At 36.4% G+C, this 26,138-nt stretch overlaps 2 protein-coding genes across 6 annotated transcripts in view; one reads left to right on the top strand and one right to left on the bottom strand.

Moving 5' to 3' along the window:
• LOC111265246 (uncharacterized) overlaps positions 1-15,353 on the bottom strand; it is a gene marked incomplete in the record, with an annotated part of 30,496 nt that extends 15,143 nt beyond the window's left edge. The window contains 1 exon segment of the mRNA XM_086970408.1: positions 15,003-15,353. Within this exon segment, the coding sequence (XP_086826534.1) occupies positions 15,003-15,076 (74 nt within the window).
• Positions 15,354-15,686: 333 nt separating this feature from the next.
• The window catches only part of LOC111265243 (uncharacterized), a 63,399-nt gene continuing 52,947 nt past the window's right edge, over positions 15,687-26,138 (top strand). For 2 of the 5 annotated variants that reach the window (XR_002683343.2, XM_022841745.2), the window contains exons 1-5: positions 15,695-16,898; positions 18,248-18,397; positions 19,708-19,844; positions 24,045-24,128; positions 24,927-25,055. Coding sequence is in view for 4 of the 5 variants with exons in the window: in XM_022841745.2 (XP_022697480.1) it covers positions 16,772-16,898; positions 18,248-18,397; positions 19,708-19,844; positions 24,045-24,128; positions 24,927-25,055 (627 nt within the window). In the remaining variant the exon portion in view is untranslated. Of the gene's footprint in view, positions 16,899-18,247; positions 18,398-19,707; positions 19,845-24,044; positions 24,129-24,926; positions 25,056-26,138 lie in introns of all 5 variants that reach the window. The other 3 variants (XM_022841744.2, XM_022841743.2, XM_022841746.2) reach the window with 2 other exon arrangements.

Below are 26,138 nucleotides of genomic sequence, written 5' to 3'. Positions count from 1 at the left end.
CTTACTCAGATGCCTATGTGCCTATGAAAATAATCGAAAGCCCGCCGGTTACATATGCCCTGTTACAATTAAGGTCGTAGAGGACATATGTAGCCTTCAATATCAACAATACTAGGTATGCCACGGTGTTCTACAACCAGCGCCTAAGTTTGATGAAATTGATTCTTACAGAAGGCAAGCGTGTGACCATCGATGAAGAGAGGAGCAATATTTTTGCAATTTATATCCATCCGCCAGACTCGGAGGGTAACAACAAACTGACAAAAAATTTGACCAGATACTGTCAACTTGGGCTGAGAAAAACCAACAATTTTCTTTAGAAATTTTAATATTAAGAACGACCGCCTGGGACAGGCATGAATAGTTGCAGTTCCCGGGATTCTTGAGAACTTAAGTCCGTAAATAATAATAACCTCAGTGAATTTGCAGGACCCATAGTACCCTTAGCCATAGATTTATTTTCCACGAAGATTAACCAAGAGGCAGATCTTGGATAAGTTTGGATAACCCATTTAGTGAAGACTTTTTATTGACGTGGCCTGTGCCTGTGAAGATAGAGGTGATACTCACACATCAACAGCGGTCTACATCACCCAAACCATTAACAGGAGTTCAGACGCTAAATACCAACAAACTGCAGTACAAGAAACTGCTAGTACTACTTTTTACCCGCGAAAAAATCCATATGTTAGATTGTACAGCGCATCTCTCACATCAACGCCTGATAGCTGTATAGTCACTAAATGACCCACACCTACTAAACCAAGACATGTGCAGAAAGCATATCACTGCAGGTTAGAGGGCTAAGTAAGGTCTAAAATATCCTATAATATCAAACGCAAAAAAAAACTTGAAGTCTTGCAAGTTTCTTCTGTATGGCTTCGACACTGTTATATTACCGCACATGCCGGCGACTAAAAGACCTCAAGCGGATGATAAGGCTTTATTTTTCTACTAATTTTACTGATTTGGAACTGCATTAGATCATAGACGATATCCTCATGCTTTCCGGTTAAAAAGCACAAATCCCCGACGAAATATTCAGTGAGCATATAAAAGCAGCAATAGTTCTAGCACCCTGTTATACGATTCGTTCAACGCTTGTATGACATAGATGAGAATGGCTATTGTATGAAAAAAAACGGCGGCATATCCTCCCTAAAGAAAGGACGATCTGATTGCGAAAAAGAACTAAATCTAGAAACTTCCTTTAGGCATTCCTGTATAATGATTAACTTCTGTGGTTGAGTATCGTGAAGCATTGCTGGGCGAACAGCAGATTACGTACCGGTGGATCATAGACAGCCGCCTATGAGATTTTCGCAGACGAAATGGGAACAACATTAAATCGTCCCAAATAATCTATTTGATAAAACTTAAGCTTGAAAATCATCATATTTATACAGATGGCACAACTGAAATGCCTTCGAAAGTGCAAAATCTACTGAAGGACATCCGTCAGATTAACGTCATTGCTCTTGACAATGGGGCTACGGGAGGGGGCTACAAGGGGAACGCCGTCTAGTAAACTACGATAGCAAGTTCAGCTTGCTGCTCTCCACACTTCTCACTAACATTCTCCACACATGCATTGCGCGGCACGCTCTGAGAGTCGGTAATCCTGTGCAGAGACGATATCGGAACACTGATTCGACCCACAAGATTCACTAGTAACTGTGAGCCGTCGTTAAATTTGATCTGCAAATGGTAATTAATACCAACACAGAGACCATGGAGTGTAAAAAAGCAGGGAGACTTTCTAACAGTTATTCCGCTTCGCCAAAATGGAAAGACCTTAAAAATTGCCAACTAGCTTACATACCTCAATGACAAGAGGAATATTTTTCGCTGATCATATAAAGAAGAGAGTCAGAGAAGCAATGGTACTACATATTGCAATTCAACTCCTATAAAAATGATTAGTTGAAAGAGCAGTCATCTAGTTTAAAGAAGCACCGACTGTCACACACGCAATCTCAGTTCTTTGGGAAATGTTACGTCTACTGACTTTAGACAAAACAGGCGTTTTTAAAACTGGTATTGGATCTTTATGCAACAACTTGCAATCGCCTAATATACATGCTGGCCTACATATCGATATCTATTGAAGATATCCAAAAAGCATTCACCCTTCAGAAGATCAAAGCATTTAAAGCATTTACACAAACACAAGTTAAATATGCCAGAAGTAGATTCTTGGTTCTTCTTAGTTTTAGCCAAGACTAACATAGGGTAGAAGAAGTGCAAACGATTTTATCACGTGGCTTGTGATACACAAAAATACCGCAGACCCAGTGACAGCTGTAGTTACAGATGTTGTAATACTTTGTCCTTTGGGCATCATTTCAGCCAGTGTAGCCTAATCCAATCAGGCAGCTTTAACACTTCACTCAATCAAGAACAAAACGTTCATGCATGTCCATATTGTATACTTAGCGTACAATAAATAAGTCGTGTACAATAAATGAATGTAGTGAATGATAAACTCATAGGAATATGCTGAATACGCGTGGTTTCATGAATGCATTCAAGATCGGTATTACTACAAGAAAGTCTATTCTATAAACAAGCCTGCAGTCTTGGCAAATAAAAACAGTACTTTGTCATATAACTGAAGGTTTGTACAGCACAGACCTTCACGTTACCTTAGATAAGTTATGGCATCCCAAATGAGTATGCGGTTACAGAATAAGCAAGTTCCAACACAGCACTACGGAACATCTGAGAAAAATGAGTGCAGGCTCCGAATTTAATAAACACTATCCAAGTGCAATTGTGATCATGCTTCTGTTTCGATGTAGTCGTTAACGAAGAAACCTTATATCGATATGACTATCGTACCACAGATCGTTTACGAAAACTTTAGATGCCCCAATTGGTTTTCGATTTTGTCAAGAGGAAAGACAGCGGATAGTTCTCAATTCTTCTCTGACGAGCATTTTTCAACCATTGATAGAAGTTTCAACCTCTTGTAGATTTGCTTCCAATCCAGAATGTGTACCCCTTGTACATAAAGCGGAACTCTCGGACAATGTTGGTACTGTGTATGTAAATATCGTTTCCAATGAATGAGAGGTCATACCACCGTACATTTTAGGGAAAAATAATATCGTAAAAAAGAATTTATTTACATATTTTACAAACTGTTGTGTAACCGTGAATATTTTAAGTGTTCCAGCAAAATGGTTTACCTGCTCAAACTAGCTGATTAATGCTCGAAAATTTGAGCATATTTTGGAATAAACACATGTGGGCGCCGCACATTAGATATTTTAACTCGCTTGATCACTATGATAGGACGTCATTTAGCAAAAGTCCAACAAAAGTCCAACAAAAAAACGAGAACCTTTGAAATTAATGTTTGGTCAATTTAGGTCTTAAATAATCGAGATAACGCATCGGACACTTAGATCATGCAGAATATTAACCACATTTTATTTGAACTTCACCCTTGCAAAATTAAAACTACCGTAATATATTATACACATGTTAACACCCGACTAAATGGGCAAAAGTGAGACGCAGCTCTTGGAGCGTTATTCCACATATTTAATACTTGAAGCAAAGTTTGTGCTGTACCTGAAATAAGAAATATTCTTGGTATATTAACAACTATTTTTGCCTGTTCGTCATGCACACTGTTCCATAACACAGCGGCGAGGGGTAAGTTATTAAAATATGTTCCGAGTCGACGGTTTTCCTATTTTCTGTTTTTCACTATTTTAATCATTTCGTCTCCGGTTACGTTTTTAAAGTACCAACTATATAAATTAAGCAAGTTTTCTTGCCTTCCTTTTTTGGCTTCCGTGCAGTGTTGTCCCATGATGTTTTCTTTCGTGAAAACCCTACCTATAAGGTCCTTAGGAGGGTGCATGCAACTCCCGGAGTAAATTTTGTTTTTATGTATCCTATATGTCTAATTTGCTGCTAGGCATCGGAGCAAAATTTCAGTAAAGTAATCCTTATTACGACCTAAATAAATTTCAATCCTTTTACTTCCAGACCGTTTATGTAGTTGTGTGTATTTGTATTGTACTACGAAATCTACTTTCGGCGACATCACTGGAAAAAATTACGAATGACGATATTTTTAGTTTCGCCTTTCCCTTTAAGGAAGACCTCAACGTTTTGAGAATTTCGCTCACGACTTAAAACAACGCGTAGTTTGGCGCGACTACATACAGGTCCTTCAAGAGAAATGAGCATGTCTTTTATTGTCAGCCCTTATGCACTATGGATTGCTATTAGCACAGAATGAGTGTACTAAATTGACGTCATTTTCTGTAAAATTATACATAATTATTATACTAACGATATAATCTTTGAATGTACCGCTTGTAAATTTCGTTATAGTAAGTAAATCATATACGGTCACCCTTCTGCCGTTGTCAAATTTGAGCATTTTTTTAATTATAGACTGTAAAGCAGCAGTCCCGATATCTCAAAGCTATCGAGAAATTTTGTGATGAAATCCGCAGTGTCAAAATCCTTTGCTACTTAATTGGGCAACCGATATTTTTTGAGATCTCTGGAGAACCGTTTGTAAGTATTTTTAATGTTCCGGGCCGTTCTATTCACAGGAACTAAGTATTAAGGATTTTGGCAAATACGTCCATAGGACTTTTGGAGGTTGATGGAGCAATTTGTGCAAAAGAATCTCTCTCTGTGCAAAAGAAGAAGGTTCGCAATTTTATGCTTGACCTTTTATGGAAGGTTATCTTTAATTATGTCTAACAAAAACTGGGAATATTCATTGTCGTTTAGCGATATATTGGTAGTCAAGTTACCTATTTAGAAGTGTTTCCATAGGCGTTTTCAATGCTGACAGCACTATCTCTTGATTACTAGCTGCAATTGGCGGAACTCGGTTAAATATAAAGTCAGGGTTCCTCCAAATGGTTTGTCTTTGCTATATGTACCATAGAGCGTTTGATGGTTTTCAAGGCCTCTCTGGTAGACCATCGAGGGGCATTCGTTGCAGATAGTAAGTGCCATCGTAAAAAGCACATCTGCCGTTTTTGAATTTTTCTCTTTGTTGCATACTGTATCTGTTTTGACGTCAATAGTGATTTTAATTCGTCGAGTGCGCAATTGAGCCTCTGGGCGTCAAAGTTATCGTGAATGATGCTATTGCAATGGCCGCTTTTCCACTTCTCTCTGGATTAAATAGCCCACAAAGGTTTTTCCTGAAGGGTCGGAGCTGGTATCTTGTTTTAATGAACTACAAATGTTGTAGGGTTTTCTTTGTCATTTGAAAAAAGTTCCTGGATGTTTATCATACGGTTAGGTTATTGTATGAAATATTGATGCTTTTGTTTGCTTAATGTTCATATTGGGGAGGCTCTTTGATCCGGAGATATGTAAGAGTGTTATCATTATAGACGTAAGCGATAAGAAGAGCCATATCGTTTCTCGATATTTGTTATCGGCCTAAGAGCAGTCGTTTTGCGAATTCGTCGTGTTTGCAAAGAGCCATAAATTGCGTTAATTTTGTTGGTTTCCCATTGTCTACAATCAACTGCGCAGAAGTATCCTTTCGGAAAAATGTTTATTGTTCTTGAGGTTGGCGTAAACGCAGCAATTTCATTTTTTATTATTAGTTTTAATTAATGGTTCTGTGTACAAACCGTATCGGTATTGTTCAACTTTTTTAACTATAAAAACAGCTTTATAACCTTTTAAAGTGTGCGGTCCGTTATAAACTTTATTAATTTGAGCGATATGCTTATTTCAACGTGGAAATTGCACTTTAATTTGGTGGAGCAACCATTGTGATGTAATTTCATAAGTTTGTTGCTGTTGACTCTCTGCGAAAGCTGCAAAACCACTGATTTCGCAAAAGCGTGTGGTTGAGTTTCCTGTAAAGAGTGTATGTTCGGCCTATAACTTCGGATATTTACTTTTGTATCGGCCATTTTCAATACAAGATGCATCAACTCTGTGAATGAATTAGATTTTTTAAAATTACTTTATGAACTTCCACATTGAACCACCAATGCATTACAGTTTCGCGGTCGAAGTTTACTTTATCGAGCTACAACAAAATGCAGTTCTTTTTTCAATATTCTTTAGTTACCAAATAAGAAATAACGTTGCCGAAATTCTTCACATAACGTTTATGGAGAGATTTTCTTTTAGCTGAACAACTGCGGATCTTTATTAAAATGGCTTGCAGTAAATAGTTCCATACGTTTGAATGTACATCATAGTATTTTGTCGAATTTCTTTCATATATCTTCATATGGCTTTGATTACAGATAATACAATGAAACCTTTGCCAACGTCTACAAGTTCATCTTTATTGTCTCCGGTGTTAGGTCTTAAGGACCTTTGATTAAGCTGTTGAAAGATTAATTGTTAAAAGAAACGACCTGCTCAAAATAAATGGTTAGACTGACTTTCAAAATCCATAATTCAATGTTTAGTTGTTTTGTTTCCTTAGATATCGTAGGGTGATGTAACGGTTTGCTTAACCTTCACTTTGGCTCGACAATCAAACAGGTAAACATAAACCTTTAGTAGCAACACATCTATTTTGCTATTAAGATGACTGATTTGTTGATGTTATACTTAACATAAACTATAGTACACGGACACTTACCCCATTGCTATCAATCTGCCTCGTCTAACCCGCTACCCGTTTTCAGTTATTTTTATCAACCTGCTCTAATATATGAGGAGGGGACTTAGCCAACTCTAGATTTGTCTTGCCTGTGAATATGTTGGTTTTTAGTACATTTTTCAACGTGACTACGGTTTTTTTAATACCGGCTAACTGATTTTGTTTACGGGATGCACATAAATAGGTTCGCCGCCGGCCAACATATGGAGGACGTAGGTAAATTGAGTCCAACATTTAATAGACGTTAGGTTTAATAGAGCCTGGATGCCACCGTATCCTAAAAATAGGAATTTTTAATGAGAAATAGTTACATTATATTCAAGTAATATTCATTTTACCTTCGGGACAAACCTTTTTGTCTGTCTTGATTTAATATTAAGTAGTTACATATTTTACTCAATGAAAATTAAATAAACATTTTATGATGATTTTACATGTTCGGGTTATGTTTTAACTCTCTGTTCCCGCGACGTTGCAAAGGTCTTCTCCTTTTGTTAATAAGTAGCCGTATACATCAAATAAAAACGCGAATACTTGCTACTTGCCTACTATTTGCCAGTTAGCATACTAGTTCTGCTTTTGAGCCGTTATTAAACTTTAGCATGTTTCGCAGTTTTTAAAATCTTTTTGTGATACATATTTACATCTTTTTTGAACATTATAGATCCTTTTTAAATTTTGTTTCACATAAATTAACTCTACCTAGGTACTCCAACATTCTAATTAACATTTGTCGGAAAAAAGCCTAAGTAACCACTCGAAACGCATTTTATCGCCATCGTTTCATAGATAAATTTATACGACCAACAGGGTTTTTACAGTTTCCACTCACAATTATCAACTTCAGATATGTGAATAGCATTTCGACACCAATCGAACACGTTGAAATCTATCGATTGGTGTCAAAAGAAATCACTTGCATAGAACACCATATTAAGCTGTCGACCCGAAAAAAGACCCGAAGCTGTCGTTCATCGTTTTCGACTGGCGCCAAGAATTACACCCTGAATAGACATCCATGTGACAAATTTTCGCCTCAATGTCACTCCAACGAAAAAGCTATTACATTCGGTTTTCAGACTTTTTTCACGTTGAAATATTAATTCTAGTTGAAGAAAGATGTATTGTATTTTTACTTGGCTCTAAGATCTACCGACTGGTATGGAAAACTGGCGGTACTTTGCATGAAACATTTTGATCTTTCTCTTAGAAAATCTGTTGAAGCATCTTTAAGAAAATATCGTCAATAGAAATGTTCGTTGCATCAGCGGAGTATAATTTTTCAATGGAAACTCATCCAAAAAAGGTTCAGAAGTAGCTCAGAATGCATCTTCATTTCAACGAAACGAACCCTTAATGAATTTTTGACCATTCGCAAACTGAAATGTCATATATACATATATATATTTGATGCAGGTCGACAATAAATTTCGATTAATATCAAGAATGACGTTTACGTTGTTTCTATGTAAACATTCGGTTCTCATTTTGTAAATGGAAAACAATTTCTGATAGATTCTACCAGAATATAACCCAACTCGGTCCGTACACTTTCTCCATTAAAAAACGGCCTAAGATGAGCGAAAAAAAAAGAAGTTCGTCTATATTAACATTACGTTCTGGGAGATGGAAGAAAACAGGCTAAAAAACCAAAAGTATTCTAATGAATCTGCTTTATTTTACACATAGCTCTTTCCAGGATGAAACTTTATCCTCCTTTTAAAAGTCAGTTCATTTAGATAAATAGGGTCGGTTTAGGTCGCAGTTTTAGTGGTATATAGATGAATAGGTTATACTAAATGACATTATTACTACATGGGTGACACCAAACGTAAACGTATTATTATTAAAAAGTATCAGAGAATCAGAGAGTATAGGAAGTAGACGTTAGCGTAAGGTAGCGAAGCAGAGTCCATAAAAGTTATCGTAGAGTTCAAAGAAAATAAAGCGATTGTCCGGAGAGAGGTTGTCTCTAATAAGGAGAAATGCTAAAAAACATTGCTTAAGAGAAACGAACACACCTACGGTCTCTCATACAGACTGTTCAGGAAAGTAATCGAGAACTCGACCGGGAAGTCCACGCAGACGGATGAAGGGAAACAAGCCATTAGCGAGCATTTTTAAATTCACCTCGGCTTTTCCAAACAAACTAGGAGTCTTACATAAATGATATATCGGAGGCTACAATTTACGGAAAGTCAACGCGAAAGCGATCAAAACCATAAAAAGTTCCTGTCGCGAGTGGTGTTCTTCCGGCAGCCACAAGATCCCTGTTTAAAGAGTTTTCGGAAGTGGTGGCGAATGACACCGCGAAAATGCTTAGAAGGAGCTCTCTTCCTGATTCTTAGAAGACACCATTTCTGATTCCCAAGGGGCAATTGCTTGCATTGATGACAACGAAAGCTCCGCAAGGATCTAGCCTTGGACCACCATTCTGGTTAACTTACAATAGAATTCATAGATTAAATGGCCTGGTTCTACGCGTCTAATCGACAACGTACGTGGATAACCTAGTCGTTACACCGATGATGCACATACCGTGGAAGCTAAAAAGTAGAGAAAACAAAGCCTTTGCGAATATCACGTTATAACAGGAAGAACAGCTTGAAACCAACATTAACCAGCCAAAAGAAAGACAACAATGAAATCAAAATTGTACATATAGATACATCAGGGCCCTATTAAAGCGATACATGCATCTTCATATCGGTAGCTGAAGCACGTGTATGGGCCATTCTTGTAATAATAGGCGGATACTCCAACAAACTACTTTCGAATATTTAGTGAATACTGACACCTCAAGTTATCTAGGTCTACAGGACGGTAAATGCTCAGGCCGAGTTGGCGCTTACAGCTACCTTTCTACGGGACCTTAAAGTAGTACAGCGCAAAAGATGATGGAATGAGCGGTTAGAGAAAATTTTTGGTCGCATTGTAAAAAGAATGGATTATCTCATGAATAAGCTCTAGGGTAGTCGCGCGAAATATCTACAACTAACTATATACATAGAAACATAAATCAAGAAGCGATGAGAAAAACTAAGGTTTTGCTAACTTAGCTCTCAACAGGTCAGAGGAACTTCTAAGCTTATTTGCATGGAATTGGCAGAACTTTGTCACCTGCGATGAAGACAATGATTATGCCCTGAGAAAGTAATGAGAATCGCAGCTGATGCTAAACTCGCTGCTTGCACTCAAAAACATACAACTGTAAAACGGTTGCACAATAAAATTGTGGTAGCAACCTCACCAAAAGCCTACTCAAAGAAAGGCTCGACTGAGGAGGGCCCGGCTAGAGTAGATTATAGGGAACAGTAAAAAAAAACGCTACTTTAGAGAATAGATGAGATTCATAGGAGACACAGAGGGCGGCAAACTCCCGTGAAAACTTGAGCGCGTTTGGTAGGGTTGGGAACCTTATTAGGGAAACTGTAAAAGACTGATACACTAGTATTCTCCATTCTCCATTCCATTTTCTCCCATAAACTAGTAATATTATCTTATTGAAAAAATTGGGGGTTGATACAGAGAGAAGTACAAGGGAGGTATGTAGATTGAGAGTAGATAGTTATGTCGGAAGAACCAGGTCTAACCGTCGCGAATAAGCCCTACATAAACTTTCCTTTCGGTGCACGCTAATACACAAAAAAATATCATTTAAGCTCGCTTAGAGCTGGATCGATGTAAAAAAAAATGGCACACAATACCCCAGATCGGAGGTTATACCACGGTGTAGGCCCGCCCTCCTTGGGCCTCTAGGTTCAGATCCATGGTGATTTAATATGTAGAGGTAGAAACTAACAATCAGCCGCGGGTTAAAAAAAAGTACGGCTAAGTCTGACCTCTCAATGTCGAACCTGTCTTGATTTTGGGCTCATCCTTTTAAATTCCTACTAATAATTGGAGCCTAGGCCTTTCACAGTAATCACAATAATGTGCAGGGACTAGGCTTACTGTGGCATTACTTGCGCATACTATATTTGTTGAACTAATCACTAAATGGTTGTATAGAGCAGATTATCAGCCAATAAAGCAGTCTAGCCGATATGACTTTGAATAGTAATTTTTTCTCATAACTTATGCATGCCTGATTCTCTTAAATTACATATCCATTTATAACTAAAAAACTGTCATGTCACTGGCTTGTTTCAACTCTCGTTAAGCATCTACAAATATGTTTTGAGTTCTTCTCTTTCTAGACAAGATATGATTATCGGTTTGTTCAGAACAGTGCCACAGTTGACAATATCAACGCAGTCTTATGTTACATGGAAATCCGCATACTTACTATAAAGTATGCGTGCATTAAAAAATATGAATTACCTTCTGTAGGCATCAGTAGTAAATACAACGGTGGGAACAGTAAGCGGTTGCTATTGCTTGCATGTCAGCTGGTGTTCTGCGAATCAGAATGGGAAAAATGGTGGTAGGGAGAAATGATTCACCTAGCATACGACGCGGGTGGACCGTCCTTTAGCACCGCACAACTCTTTAGTGGTAGAGTCGTATCTCTTGGCGGGTAAAGCAGAAACGGACTTCCTTAACGGAACTCAAGTAAAATAAATGCTTGGTTACGCTTGATGGTCCTGAAACGCACCTATCGGCCATTAGCGATGACTCCAATTTTGGCTTAAATTCATATTAGTGTAAATGGCCAGTCAGCGCACGTAGCTAGTACTCATTCTCACAATACGTTTTTATCGCGTTTATTGCGAGTGTAAGAAAACAGCGGAAAGGTGGCAGAATAATCTATATATAAATATCTTACAGTTAAATCACTCTTATCTTTATTTCGGTAGGTTGTCGTACATACTGCGTCTGCTTTTTTATTTATTTCTTACCCTTTCTTCTGCTTCTGTCATATGGGTTCCGCGCAACAGGCCACTGTAATCTTAAATTTCCACACCTAGACGAAAACTTATCACTGGGATAGTCTAGAATCTACACGTACTAATGAACCTAGGAGTACTATTATATAAATGGCTTTAAAGCACCTGCTTGGGTACTTTTCATTCATTCACCTATTGCGCACGTGTGGTTTTGAGGTACTTTCAGAGAAACGTTGACAGCCGCATCCCGAGAATAATTGGAACTCAAGTGTCACTCCACCAAGTAACATTTGCCAAGTGACACCAGTACGGCTGTAGGTATATTCTAAACCCAACTATGTAAATACTAAAGTTCTTGTAGTGTCACTTCCACATTACGGAACACGCTTTGACTGCTTATGCTTTAGGTTATGCCAGCTTTAATTATACATGCGATATATCAAGTGTATTTTTTTTGTCGTGTAATGTAAATTCTGTGGCTTTTCTTATCTATTGAACTCTTTGATAAGTGGGCCCACTATGCAAGATAGATTTCTTAATTCTGAGCAAAAAGTTACAATTTTTTTTCTAGAAGTAATACATAATATTACTTTAAACGTTTTTTGATCCAATGTTTAACCGTCATGATTTTAAAATGTACTAACATACAATATTCGCCAGTATAAGGTTTAATTCGGTAATCTTTCACGTACTTGACACAAGCAGTAGGTGTTGGAATGTCAATCTGCTTTATTTATTCCGCTATATGCTCAAAAAAACCTATAACGATCTCTGCTACACTTGTGGTATGTTCTTAACAGATCTATATTTCTCAATCAATATAGAATATTTCTACAAATTTTTGAGAATTTTGAAAGGAATCTCTAACTTCCTGTTTCTTTTTTTTAATGTCATGATAGGACATGGCAGCTTGCTTATCTAACAAATTACATTTTCATAGTTTTTCAGTAAGCCTGATTGCTTTCGAAAGAAGTGTGAAAAATAATAGTGAGAAATAGTTAGGATTTTGTTATATGATACCGTTTTCGAGATCTCAGCATAAATTTTATCACTCTGTAGATGGGTCTGAGACTTGCCCTATTAGACAGATCTCATTTTGTGGGTGAAATAAGTCTACGCTTTCCTATAAAGTGATCTTTTAGTAGTGCTTTGAATTGTTTTACATTTCATCTGTTCAGTTACATTCTCTAAAACAATATTCACCGTCTTTACATATCACTCTGACTTCATTCAATGCTATTCGTATTCTTAAGCAAAAGGTAAATTAAGCTGTTACGGGCGAGTCTGGCGGATTTTAAAACTGAATCATCTTGGATTAGTCGAGCTAAAATATTTATTACTTTAACCACTCTCCTTTATTTTTACACACTTTTTCCAGAGCTCTGGTAGTTTCTAAATACCCATTCTAAACCTTTACCATATGTGATTTTTTTCTCTATGACTTTTCAAAGTGAATTGATAATGAGACATATTTGTTCACCAGTTGCCCTTGTTATATCATAGAAAGTCCCGTAATCACAGGAACTTAGTTCTGAAGGATAATTGGTTAAAGCCAACGCCGTGTATTTTTTTGCTCATTCCAGAGAGTAATTAAGGAACGGCAATAAGGTCTAGCGCTGTCATCAAGAAACGAGATTTCATGCGTTTGGCTGTCATTCCAACAATGTATGAATCTATTGAGGAACTCAACATAGCGAGCTACGTTGGCTCATTGTCAACGAGACCTAATAGTAGTAGATAACCCTGGACGGTAGAGATTGCTCGATGTCTCGTCCACGTAACCGTACGTTCGGGCATATTCTTTCTCGAATGTAATCCCGCAAATTGCTTATATAATACGCCACATGCAATTCAAATTAGCTTGGAAATAATTCACAAGGGACCCATTTTTATAGTTTTCGCATTTTTAGTATTTCGTTATAATTGTGTCATATGTCACACGTAAAATGCAAGCTTTTGCTAAAAACGCCTTTGCGACTCTAAGCTCACTTTTCGTGGAAAATTTTCAACTGCGCCAATGCGCTCTTATCCTTCGGGTTCCAATATCTGCTTACCTCTTCGCTGATCCTCAACACTCCTTCTTTGTTCTTGAAGTGAAGTGCACCGTTAATGTATTGTTTTTACCTAATGTCTTCACCAATCTTTAACGAATTTCCACAATCCTGTGGTTTTCGAAAAACAAAAATTTCGCCACTGAGCTTTAATTTTCAAAACCGAAAAGCTTTTCCTTCTAGACCTATTTCTCCTAAAACAGACTCAACCGATTCTCACTCACAGGTGTCTAATAGACTAAAATATCTACAAGCCAAATTTCATCTGCTAATGACACGTAGTTCAAAACTTATTTCATTCTAAACTGTTGTTTTTCATTTACTCTTTAAAAATATCACTTGTAAAAGCCTTCTAGCAACGTAATCAAATTATTTAATTTCAGTATTTTAATAAATAAATATTATTAAATAAACATTTTTGCTCCATTACTTAACTATTCACATGTACATGTTATACCTACTCAAACTAAATTTGCTGTGAGTACTGCATCAACTTTGAAATCTAGAAGACTATTGAACACTTCCGCAACTTATGCGATAAATATACACTAAAATTCAGGTAAAAAACAGGTAATGTATATTTCTTGCCCATAATCATCGATGGGAATTGAATAGAATCTATTTGGTATGCGATTATTATCGAAAGATTGAATTATTGAAACCATATTTTTCCATTAAAAAAATACATCAAATACAAGTGACCATTTTGATTAAGATTATTGTTTGCCTTTGGTTAATCATAAAACGAGCTATCGAATGTAGTCAAAGGATGGCCACATTTAAAGATAAGTATTATGAGGCATGGCTGAAAACAAAAGCCTTTTCATTTGTGGCAGAATATCAAATTAAAAAAAAATTGTGTGATGACTTTTCTGCTGAAAATTAAGGGTTGTATTGACTGTGATGAATTTCACAGCCATTTCCCGTGAGGCATAAATAGTTTCACATCCTGGTGCAAGGAATAAAAGCGCTTAGAATTTACTAAGCCATGAACGGGCCTTGAAATTGCTAAAAATTAATTCCTTTATGCTGGTCCCTTTGGGTCAATGTTCTCGATAACTGAATAGATAGCGAGCAATATATCTAAATTGTACGGTAATAAAGTTGCTTCTAGGTTATGGTCTCTGTTCATCGCAATTTTGTAGCATCAACGGAGCTTGATCGAGCCTGCCAATATATCCTGCGGAACTACAGAACCGTATTTCTCACCAATGGACTATTTGACTTACAAACGCAATTTTTAGGGCTCTTAATATCAACCACTTTTTTAATGCTTTCCTATTACGTTCTTTTCTTTAATCTCTTTCAGTTTTCCGTTTTGTTTTTCTGTTTCCCTTACCATTACCTTAATGTCTCTAAATCACTTTTTCGTTCATTATTTTTCCATATAGCAAATGCTTAATTGCTTAAGTGATTGCCATTTTCATAAGTCGTAGTTAATATAACTCAACAGACGCCGTAATGGTGTTTCAGATGGCTCATAAAAATTATTGTACCTACAGCGAGCCTTGGATGGAGAAGAAAGATTCTACATGATCAATTTTCATTTCTAGAACATCGTTGTGGTAAGACATGGAATGCGGCTGACGTAAATTTGTTTCACCGAAAGAAACGTTACACTGTTTTGCACTGCACAATTATACATTTTATTGTTGTATGTCTAGGCACCAACCATGGAGTCACCAAATTTGTCTTCACTGGGGTCTGATTAAAAATTGGTTAAAACTGTAATGATTTATATCTATCTTATAGAGGATTGTCTACTCGGAAGGTAGCACTGTAAGGGTTATACAGTCTCGAACTTTGTCCGCAATGGCCGTCTGCTTATTGATAATAATAACCGTCTTCGATAGCGGGCATCTAGTGCATCTTTGGAGCCCAATGCCGGCGGTCGATTTTTAAACCAGCCACTTTGTTAATAAAAAATTTGCAACTTGTTTGTAATGCAAGATTAAAGCGCTTTAAATAAACCGCTAGTGGTATTATTTTGCAAATAGCGTAATTAGTTTAAAAAATAAAACCGTTTGTAAGAAGTATAAATGACTTTAGCCTTATAACTAACCTTGTTGACCTTATGGTACGTGCCATGCATTTAGGTCATCCGAGTATTAAGAAAAGTCTAGATGAAAGATAAAAATGATATGGAAGCTTTCTTTCGTAATCATTTGTTTTGCTATAGTAGTATTTATTCGTGTAGCAGGCGATAAATGACAGCTCGTTCTCCATGAATTCATTTGTGCCCCGTTTGCTGGTGGGGTTGATCGGGCTGTTTTTTTTTAATACAGCTGTGCTAGACTGGGTGTTGTGAGGTACCGTTGGAGAATTTTATTAAGTGAGACGGAACTATTAATCGGAATACATCTGCCATCACTAAATCAATATTCGAACGGCTATATTGGCAGTGCTTAGTGCGTACTAAGGTGTGGACTGCGTAGCCCGCGCCCCCCACCCCCCGCTAACTGCACACCGCCTATTTCGTAAATGAAGTTGTGGATATGGTCCTGCGGGCAAGCTTTAGACAAAGATTAGTCACGATCTGCTAAATATAACTGGACGATTTAAGTAAACGATAGCGACCATTACGACTTAAATAAAACAAGATTCCTGAGTCAGTTTGCGCATGACATGCGCAACCCTGCTTGTTCAGATAAAACCGTCGCCATTATGAAGACATGATTGACATTCTTATATTTATTTCTTAATGGTCAACTGAATTGATAAGCGCTGTTTATTGTTTTTACTGAACTGGTATATGCAAACGGCAGAATTATAGAAGAAGTCGCCACCTCAATTCCAGTATATAATCCAGGCAGTTTTCTTAAAAAAATTACCATTGGCAAGAAAATGGCCATTTGTAAAACCTTGTAATTTAATATGTGTTTCCTCGGAATAACAAGGATGATTCAGATGATTAATTGGGACATCAGTTATAAAACCGGACTATGCCGTAAATCACTACTAAGGACTTCAAACAATTTATGCGTCGAGCAACATTTTATACAAAAATTTAATGAAAAACTACTCCAATAAAAATGATGCTACGATCAACTGTTATCATATGCATCATGATGTCTTACCCTTTTGCTTGCTCAGAAGATTTAACCAATTTATTGTAGCGCTAAAATTTGTCATGTATTCCTCTTGGACAAAAAAGAAATTTCAATAAATTCGAATATACCGTTAACCCATAAAAAGTCTACCAGGCACCTTCAGACGCGTTTGAGATAACATCGGACTGCAGAGTTATTTATGCAAGAAAGAGTTTCGAGATGAAAAAATTGTTCCAACGGAAAAATGAAAAAACCGAATCCAAAGAGGGTGTGGGGGGCAGTTTTGTGGGGAAAACCTTTCAAGTTGGACGGACGGCCGTACAAGTCGAGGATGTCATCGCCGAAGGTAGGTTGCGGTTTGTGATGGTATATGATACCGAACATTACATAAGCGTTTAGCCGAAAATTACAGTTGGAAATGCTTATGTACAATGCAGACTGGTGTCTCGACTAGAATGTATGAGAACTATATCTGCGCAATTTCAGAATTAAAATTCCATTTTAAAGCAACACACTACCACCAACAAATGGAAGTTTCAGAAAGCACGTCATTTCCAGGATAAAAACATAGCTCAGCATGGCCAGCGACAAATAAGTGTGTTAAATATGCCTTGAAAGCAGCTATTGTTAAAAAAAAGTGTGCGTTGGTCCTGAGATTATTCTTTGTTTTTTTGGTTACTCTAAATCGACAGTATATGCTGTTCCCAGTTACTGTATACAGTATTTATATACACGTACACTTCCACAATTTTACCTTAGTGGATCCTCCGGATAATTAGTTCTTTGTCGGTTTTGGATGGTTAAGACTTTTATTGTGCAAATGTTAGTAGCATTTGAGCGAATTCAAACATACCTAGGTCATATTGTTCCCAATTGTTGTTATAAATGACGTTCACGATTTCGCTTTGAGTGCAATGACACTCAATTAGCGGTGATACTGATTGAATGGTATGTTTGACGGCATGCACAACGAGAATAATTCAAAAAGCGTGTATGTCTTTTTGCTCAGAATATTAAAAAGAAAACACAATTATGACCGATTTTTGTTCGTATCCCAGATATAGCCTTTGGCGGGCATGCCTAACCTGAATGCTAAAATGAATATTCAGTTGATGTGAGAGCTTCCTTGCTTTTTTTTCGAAAAAAAAAATTCTGTTTGGATATATCTCTTTGGCTCCTGCAACTTACCTATGGATACATATAAAAATAATTTGAAAAAAAAACGATGTTCACAACTGGACCTATTGCCATATGCAACCCCAGCGACGATAGATTTGTTATATTGGGTAAAATAATTTTATCCATTGATCCAAGCGTGTGTTATTTTTTAACAAATGTCTCTTTACCTGATTTCGCTTTGCCAATATAGCATTTAGAAGAACACTTGAAATTAATGCAACAGTGGTAATACATATCACTGATAAAAAAGTGGTTTTTAAATGTAAGCTTCCAAGCACGATTAATCAACAAATGAGAGTTAAACACCCAAAAATATCCCATAATTCTAAATGTCAACTCTGAGAAATCTATGAATTTATTCTTGCTAGCGCCTTATAAGATCTATTAGAATATAATAATAGGGACTTTATCAGACAGGAAACACATGTTTTATAAACCTTAAGTTGTTCATCGTTTTGCCGAAATTTGCTTTGATGGATCGTTTTTTTCAATTCATATCACTTTCTTCTCTTTCAGGTGGTTTTGCTCTCGTGTTCCTTGTGAAGGGTTCTGGCGGTGTTCGTTACGCCTTAAAAAGAATATTTGTAAATAACGACCACGATCTCGCTTGTTGCAAGCGTGAGATCCAGATCGCGTCCAGCCTTTCGGGACATAAAAATATCATAGGTTAGTTTATTCACAAAGTGCAATGCAATATTCTTCATAGCAGTAATTATTCCTTAGACCGAATGGGAAGAAATCTTAAGTATTCTTAGAAACCAACCCCAATTCGTATTCATGTTGGCTAATTAATGGTTATAAACTGTAACTAGATAAAACCAGATATTTCAAAGCACTTTGCATGCATTAGAAGTGTCACTCCTAACGTCTCACAAAAATGTATTGCTGGAGCCTGTCTGAATGACTGAATCGGAATGTGATATTGTTATTACAGAAAACGGCGGTTAATTTCAGTATCAATAGCCCAGAAGTATTAAAAATAGCTTTTTTAATTAATTTGATTGATTTATTAATTTGGCTGTAGATGTAACCCTATTGAAAATTTTGGAAAGTCCTTCTCGGATTTTCAGAAGCTGCGTGAAAAACTATGAATAACATATACCCTTGATTTCGGGCAAACAAGTAAGTTCTTAATCTTTATGAGAATTCGTCCAGCGTGGCAATATTTGACGGTAGCTACGTACTATATTTTGCTATGATAAGTTTGTTATTCTAAAAAAAACTGGCTTTCGTCTGATATCGAGCGTAGCGAATAAACGCTTACCTCCTACAATAAACAGAGTCCTAAAGCTATCCTCAATTCGAACGCACCTTCCTGTTTATACATATACATATGCCTGTAAGTGTAGTGTTTAAGAGTAATTCGACTTCTTTAATATTTAAATATCATACAATACTTTGTTTTTTTAACATAAACGATCAGTTTTTTTCGAATTCCAATTATATCGCGAATCGTCGAATTTATGTATCCGCAGAATTTTGTTATCCTAGTTACAATTTGAGAATTATTTGTCAGTTAACTACTAATCCGTAGATTTTTTATCTATAGCAACTACGCAATATTGCATCCTTGCAAACGTTTCTAGGTACTAGGTTCACTGCATGGCTAACAAAACATTACATTAAACACATTTTAAACCATTTCATTTGAAATAGATTTTATTTTCTATAGAGGAAAGTGGGAATGATATCTAAGCCGTCATTATAATAATCTTGAGAATCTTAGTGTGTGAAGATTAAATGAAAACAAAATTTTTAAATGAAAACATTACGATAAGTTGCGAGCGTTTATTAGTAATTTGTTTTTTTTTACTCGTAATATGAGCTACTGATTAGGCTGACTGGCTGTTAAACTTCATCTTTACCAAATTTTTGATAATGTGAAAAATATCAATTTTTGTGTGAAAAACAACCCAAAATAGCGGTTACTGAATACTGATTAATTTTTACAACAAATTTGCTTATTTGTTTTGCAGGCTTCGTGGACAGCAGTATTACTAGTGTTGGCAATGGAGTGTATGAAGTGCTGCTGTTGATGCATCTTTATAAAGGCCACGTATTACAGCAGATGAATGATCGAGTTGCAGCAGGTCAGACCTTTTCGCAGCAAAAGGTATTTCAAACGCTTTGTAGCGTCGAAAAAATTTAAATGTCATAATTTTTTAAGTACTGCGCGTTTAGAAATTAGTGATTACTACTGAGGGCGACTGTAGAACATGACTGTATATAAAAGAAAGTCAGACGGAACTATGTAGTACTACTCTATCATCTTGCTATTACTTGCCAAAATGTGTATAAAATGATGTGAAAAAGTATTTCGAGAAATATTTAATGAGCTGCAAATAACTCCTTTGGCTGAGAAAGTGAGAACAAATGCAAGTATAAGAAGCTCTGCTCTTTCGTCTAATATTCTAAGTTAGTTTATTAGCTTATAATAATAATGAACAAGTAAAGTATGAGAGAGATTAATTTCAGTATAAATCAAGTGTCGTCAAACCAAGCATTAATTATACAAAGCCTTTTTTTGCTTCGCCTCCCTTAAATATCTTGGGTTAGGGTTCAAAGGCGAAATCACTTGGATTTGAAGAAGCCACGTTCTTACTCGATATTTACCATTTTTCTATTCACAAAAAAATTAATTTTGCAAAAAAAACTGCCCGTATTATATACGGCGATCTATTTATTGCTGGAAAAACCGGCTTTGTTGTATCAGAAGATGTGGCAACTTGATGTAAAAAAATCAAGATTTTTATCGCCACTTCATATTACTGTATTTACGAAACATGTATTCTTGCATTTCGCAGGTTGTATAGAAGCTTAGCAACTTTATTTAAGTACATAATTTTTACACAATTATGGTTGACCAATAATTGAAAGAACCCGGGCAAAATACTTTGGCATTACGCTTTTATTTTCTATGGGCACTTTCCTGTCCCCATAAAACTCGACCTTTACATTTTCTTAAATTTGTATCTTGGGATCAATTCTAAGGCTATAATTAAAGTCTGCAAAGAACTTTTTTAAAACTTAAAGGCGATTTTCGTCAGTCTTGGACACGGCCGGTGGATCATATTATTCACGATTATCATATTAGCAGATCCTTCAAGTTACTGAGGACTCTTGCTAAGATCATATTTATTATTTTTTAACGAAACGCAAAACCACCATGTCTTGTGGGGTAAGTGAATTAAGATAAGCTTATATAAACCCAATAATAATCTATAGGTGTTAACCACGGGAACGCTTTAACTGTTCTCGTGGTTTCAGATGACCATTGTCGACCTAGCCTTTGATGGCTGCTTCGACTTTTCTTTACAGCGAACTTAAGATGCGAGAAAAAGCGTAAGTAAACTTACGAGTATCCAAGAGCATCATATTTATGGTTTACAAATCCGAAAAACCGCCAAAACTAGGTTTTGTGACATTTCCATTTTTAAGCTAAAAGTCTAGATGTGACAAGCTCAGTCCACCAAGCTTCATAGAAAAGTTTCATAGAACCGCCATACAAGGGAACGTTGGTAGAATAAGAAGGCTTCGCATATCTAGTGTGCTCTGATCTGGATATCCGTGCGAGAAGATTTTCAAATATCTTACTCACAATAAAGTATCTATCTAAACAGCGAGGATAAAGCCTGTGGCCTAAGACGTCAGGTCGTCGAAGGCTTAGCTTAAACGGGAAAGACACAACTAAAGTTTGTTCCAGATCTCATTCGCGTCGAATTTTCAACTGAATGGGCGGAATTATAGTTCAATACAGGTTCTCCCAGCTTTATCACTATAATAGAAAGTTTTTAGGTAAGATTATTCTTGGACTGAAACGGGAATAGTAATAGAAATATTGCTTGTTTGCGGGAGTACGCAGGCTGCCATTTTTAATAAACTAAGGTGGCTTTCGTGTGTTGATTGCAAGCTTGCAAGTTGGTGGTGTTGCAAGCAGCTAAGGTGTAGTTCTAATTTGTGGTTGGTATTGATAATAATAATTAATACTAAGCTAATAATTGGAGTTTGTAATTTTATCAAGGGTGTTCTTGCTGATAGCGGAATAGCTCTATTTAGGAGCGTTGTGTGATAGCATTCTGTGAAAATGGATCGTTGCAAGTAGCCATAAAAGCTAGCTGTTTGTTGGTTTTGGAGTCATCGGAGTTTATCTGTATCGTTCTTCCGCCTATTTGCCGGTTTGTGAGTTGTGTGTGTCCTGGTGTGTGCATGAACATATGGTTATGTGCCTACTTGTAAGCGCAAGCGTGATTCCCACCGGATCTTATTCTTGATCAAATTTTGGAATTCACTGGTAAAATGATTCCTTCGACTGGAAAAAATGTTATTTTACCGGTCTTTAAATTACTTCAATAATGTCACTTTATTTTTGTACTCTTCTTTTGTTTGATGTTTTTATTACGTTGTTTCTGGTACCTTATTGTTGGCACTTGTTTTGAAAATGGCTCTAGGCGGCTACTTCCCATGTACGTTTCTATAAAGCAAAGTTTGGCATAAAACGAAAAGACACTTATTTTAAGTATAAGGTAAAATAACAAAACGTGACATATTAGACAGAACACGAAATCGATAAGTCAGTAGCATCTGATTAGGTCAAACTGCTGCTGGCCTCGTATTTTCTGAACCCCAATTTTAGATACGAATGCTTATGAACGGAAAGGACTCGGTAAAAAGCACGAAAACGGTATCCACAGAGGCTAATCATGAGGGGTATAATCAGCGGTTATTGAACAGGAGTGACGAGATTTTAAGGACCTATTGCCAGTTTTCACATTGGCGTTAAGTCGTTAAGCTGCACCTAGATGAAATATTTATGCCCTCATTTTAGCTTTATTTCACCCATGCGAACGGTGTGCGATGATTGAAGACTTTATGATAATGCGCAGTCATGTCTCAAGTGAGGGATAACGTGCGTGTTTTCCTGGTTGCACTCCCTCACGGGAACAAGTGTGAAAATCTCTTTTGTGCTCAGGTACGTGTGCGACAGAAATGACTAAGGGAAATGTATAGACGTGCATGGTACGATCATAGTGAGGTACCCTATGCTGGTCAAACAAATTAAAGACAGGCAGTACCGCACAATAGCAGGCTTAATGTTTGCCTTCTTTACGGAAAAGTTACAAGAACTATAAAAAATATGCCTTACTTAGCAGAAAATAATTTCACTGCCATGAAGGTTAAACTGCTATGTTACAGACTAAATTCTAATGCCATAGTAGGGCGAGTAATCGCTAATATTTGAATGGGTTCGTTTGTATACGCTTTCGTCTATAATGTAAACGCCGTATAATTATATATACCTCCAGTGAAGCCGTTACATAGCCACCAACTCGTTCGGGACAGAATTGTGATTAAATAATTACGTTTGAAGAAGACAAATGACTAAAGCGATCGCTGGGCATGATAGTCTTGATTTACTGTGTGACAGGCATACAGTGCAGCCCTTTTCGTCCTTGTTAACTGAGTCACCGATGTTAGTTGCTAGCAGCTTTTTAGAGTTAGGTTTAGTTCGGAATTTATTTAAGAGAGTCGGCTAAAAATACCGTAAAAATATTATTTACCAATGATTAGTATTCCGTTGTTTCTAACCTAAGCTACCTACATTTCATCAGTTACTTTCCTCTACTACAGTTCAACTAGTTTGTTCAATTAATAAATCGCGCATCATCGTCTCGTTTAGTACATCTTGTGTATATTGTAAAGTAGGTAGCAGACGGACGACATGTTATCAAGTCTTGTATAGCTAACTTTAGTGAGTCATAGAAATGTGACGTAACAATTAAGTCCAAAACCCAAAGCTCTAAATATTCTCTAAAATACTATGGATTCAAGACGGTTGGCAGTTCTGGCATAACCAAAGTTCGCATTTTAGGCTTTGACAGTGTTGTTGAAGGTTAGTTAAAAGACCTTCATTGAAGACATCCTTTCTTCTAGAAGCATCTGTCCTCCAATATGTGACCTGACAAAAAAAATTTATACACGACCCAAAGCAATCACTACTTTTCAATGGTTCAATGAAATAAACGTGCGTAAGATGATAGACGAGAACCATTTGGCAAAACCCTTGAGAGTTTACTACCGATGTAATAAAAACTGTGTATATTCACATTTAGTACATGTTAAGCTTTTTATATGACAGTAACTGAAAAAATATTGGAAACCGTCGAAATAAGAGCAGGAAGTGCAAGTAGTTGTATCACGGTGGGCAACTCGGAAAGCATTTTTTACCCTGAACGCATTAATGCCTCGAGATTGCGCCAATACATTCAACGATGTAGAACATATTTTAATTGTTTTTGGGGTGTTAATGTTGCAGGTGCTAAGGATATTCTGTGACGTCTGTGAAGCTGTATCACGATTACACCATTGTCAGACGCCAATCGTACATAGAGACCTAAAAGTGAGTTTGCTGCAGTAATATAATATAGGATAATTTAGGTTAATTATCTGCTCTTGATTTTGACACTAGTTGACTTGATTGTCAGGGGCCTTTGATAAATATCATTATTTTATTAATGAGTAAGCAACATGAATCTCGTTTGCTTTTATATATTACATTAATATATATAGGTATGTGTATATTTTGTATATATATATAATGTATATGTTAATATATATTTTATATATATATAAAATATATAACATAATACAGATTTTCGGACCATGATCAGATCTTAAACACTCTAAGTATACATCTAAGCACATAATATTTCTAAAAAACCTTTAGTTACTAACTTCGTGTAATTTAAAGGAAACGTCAAATTGCTTAATGACAGCTTGTTTCAGTCTACAAATCTAAAAAGAGAACAATTTCAAGATACAAACGACGAGTGATTTTATTTGTTTTAAGTTCTTATTCTGGAATCGATGATGTTAAACCATGTTGCTTAAAGACTTAAATGTTTTTGCACGTTGCAGAAAGCCCTATGAATCAACACCCTCGTTAAAGGCCCATTTCCGTAAAACGGTGGGCAGCATTTATTATTCTTTCTCTTTCTTAAAAATTGCACTTAAAAGCTGACAAATCAATGTTATAGATGGTTACAGGAAAGTCTCAATGATATTGGGAAATGGTGTATTAACAATAAGATGCTCATATCTGTTTCGAAATGTGTTTTGGAGTCCAAGCTCTCAACATTTCATTTTATAAAACAACTTTTAGGGTAAATAAGCACTAATTTCTTTTGGGGTTTCATAGGTCGAGAACATTCTAGTAGCGACAAACAATAGCGGAAGCACCGATGGACCTCCGGAGACGTACGTTTTATGCGATTTTGGATCAGCTACGGCCAAAATGCTCAACCCCAACAAACATTCCGTCGCTCAGGTAATTATAGTCATAAAGACTGTTGTCTCGAATTGGTTCACTAAAATAATTGTTAGGTCAGCTTTAGTAAGCATATGCCGATCTGTCAACACGAAGCTCAACAAGCTAAATAGGGTACCCACAATTCAATCTTCAGTTGTAGTCATATGTAAGGCTCTTTTATATATATTGACAATATTACAGCGTCCTTATTGAGATTTATCATACATTCGATAAACTAATAGTTTACCTTCACGCGATAAAAAATGTTACCGTTTTATTTCTTCAGATAAAAGGTACTCCTTAAAGGTACACTAGCTATGCTATGCCTTATATATAATATATGTTCTGCAAGCCTCTTCTAGCAACGCCAAATTAATAAAACTTGCCAAAGTGCGTGCGTCTACAGCATTTTGCCATCTCAATAATTTATATATATATATAATAATTTATATGAAATTTATATATTAATAATAAATAGAAATGGTTTCGACACCTACATGACGATTAAGTGTTCTGAGAGGAATGGTGCAAAAGTTTCACTCTGTGCACGAGCTTCGTTTAAGTTTTTAACCTTAGCTTCGATATTCGAAATAATTCATCGGCTTTTTACCTACAAGATTCAATATTCAGCAATTCTAAAATGCGCTCATCTTGAATATTTAGCTTAAACATAATAACTTTATTCTGACAAAAAACGTGTAGTCCGAATAAGATTCGTCGGTTTTTTTTGTTAAAATGTTGACCAATGTTGTGTTTTATTTTAAGAATTCTTCTTTTTAATGAAGATATTTTTTGTAGAATGTGCCATTAAATGACGTCAAGGCAATAAGAGTACTCTTTTAGTTGAATATCACCCATTAAGCAGCGCCAGCATATTCACTTTGAATGCTGTAACGGTGGCCCTAGATTTTCCCACTTTCATGTTTTACGCTTTATAGATGGTTTAGGATCTATCGTTAATGCATTTCTGTACATGTAGATGAATAGAAAATCCACTTTTATTTATTTGGACAAAAGAGGAAACAATGCGCCAGTAGGTGCATATCGGAAACCGGACATTAGGCACTTAGGCTTTTAATTCAACTCATCGTCTCTTAAGTG

This window comes from Varroa jacobsoni, unplaced genomic scaffold, assembly GCF_002532875.2.
Source record: "Varroa jacobsoni isolate VJ856 unplaced genomic scaffold, vjacob_1.0 scaffold_947, whole genome shotgun sequence".
Lineage (NCBI taxonomy): Eukaryota > Metazoa > Arthropoda > Arachnida > Mesostigmata > Varroidae > Varroa > Varroa jacobsoni.
The sequence above is the reverse complement of the archived record's forward strand: the minus strand, read 5'-3'. Positions and strand labels throughout refer to the sequence as shown.